Source organism: Cibotium barometz, chromosome 38 (genome assembly GCF_041138505.1).
Source record: "Cibotium barometz isolate CiBa-2024 chromosome 38, ASM4113850v1, whole genome shotgun sequence".
In the NCBI taxonomy this organism is placed as follows: domain Eukaryota; kingdom Viridiplantae; phylum Streptophyta; class Polypodiopsida; order Cyatheales; family Cibotiaceae; genus Cibotium; species Cibotium barometz.
In genome coordinates, this window is record NC_141083.1 from 20455814 (window position 1) to 20457111 (window position 1298).

General features: G+C 36.3%; 1 protein-coding gene across 1 annotated transcript; it reads left to right on the forward strand.

Annotated features, from left to right (window-relative positions):
* The first annotated feature begins 746 nt into the window (after positions 1-746).
* LOC147616444 (low temperature-induced protein lt101.2-like) lies at positions 747-1298 on the forward strand. Its single transcript, XM_086777083.1, has 2 exons — positions 747-966; positions 1157-1298. Exons 1-2 carry the CDS (start codon positions 886-888, stop codon positions 1238-1240), a joined length of 165 nt encoding a protein of 54 aa, XP_086633209.1. The 5' UTR covers positions 747-885; the 3' UTR covers positions 1241-1298.

A 1298-nucleotide genomic window follows, 5' to 3' on the forward strand; every position in this document is an offset into this window, starting at 1 on the left:
TATTTTTTCTAAACAAGTCCTCTACAACGTGGGTGACACTCCTCTACCCCTGCCATTGAGATGGTTTTGGTAGAAGTAAACAATACTACTTAAAAATTTCATTGATCATGTACTTTGATAAATAAGATATTTTGAGTAGCCCCCTTTTTAAAAAAAATGAGTGGGGACTCTATTGGGTATACAGTTGCACATTCCAAACAGAGTGAGATCGATGATCTTTACTTTAGGTGATAAGGAATGCTAAATAATGTACTTGAAGAGGGTGTGGTAGTCTGTAGAGGTAAAAGCACGCCCTAGATGGCGATCTTTGTAAAGCATGTGTTGGAACTTGGAACTTGGGGGCAGTGCTAGAGAAAAACTTTTCTTGCAAAAGTGAGAAAAAAGACAAGTTGGAGTACAATCGGTTTCCGCTATTCAAAATCTCATTGTTAACCAGTTTTTATAAATAAAAGCCTATAAATTATACCGATTTTTGTAAAGACAAGTCGGTTTTTTTAATTTTAACTAGTGCAAAATACACTAAAGGACTCTTTTTGGGAGGAATTTGTTCTCGTCACGCGTAAAAGCCACCTACATCGATGAGTGTGGAACAACGCGCATACGTGTCGCCCGTAGGCGAAATCCGGTTCGCATCGTAGCCTTTATATTGACAAGTGTCCGCCATACGGCTACGCGAAATTTAATTTTGAAATGAAATTAAATACATATATATTTACTATATAATCCCCAAAGGTCTTACCGAAACAAAGGCTTCTTGCACCATCTCTTGCATCCAGTTGTTTTATTTAGCGCTAATTATTTAAATTTATCCTCCCTTCTTTTTCCCCATCCTATCTTCTTACCTTAATCACTAATTAATCTCTTCCCTGCCTTCATAATATTAGTATGGCCACTGCTACCTTTGTAGAAGTCCTCTTGGCAATCTTTTTACCTCCATTGGGCGTCTTCCTCAGATATGGATGCCGGGTATGGCCATGGCTTCTTAATTTTTGATTATATATTTTCTGAATTAATGTTGGTTGTGCGCTTTATTTCTGATTTAATCCGATCTAACAGGCCATGGTTTTTTTAATTATTTGTGATAATATATATTTAGTTTCTTTACGAATTAAGCAATGTTTCTAATCCTAAACCTTATGCTGTATTATTATTACAGGCGGAGTTCTGGATTTGCTTGCTCTTAACGATTTTAGGGTATATCCCAGGCATTATTTATGCCCTGTATGTGCTCGTTGGTTAGAAATGGAAATCCTACTGTAATCCTACATTATAAGCAAATATTGGAATAATTAACAGTG

What these genes read in the sequence shown, in the direction of transcription:
- LOC147616444 (XM_086777083.1), top strand. Translation starts at nt 886, where the DNA reads ATGGCCACTGCTACCTTTGTAGAAGTCCTCTTGGCAATCTTTTTACCT. An exon ending in TCCTCAGATATGGATGCCGG is followed by an intron (nt 967 to 1,156) that starts GTATGGCCATGG and finishes TTATTATTACAG; the next exon opens with GCGGAGTTCTGGATTTGCTT.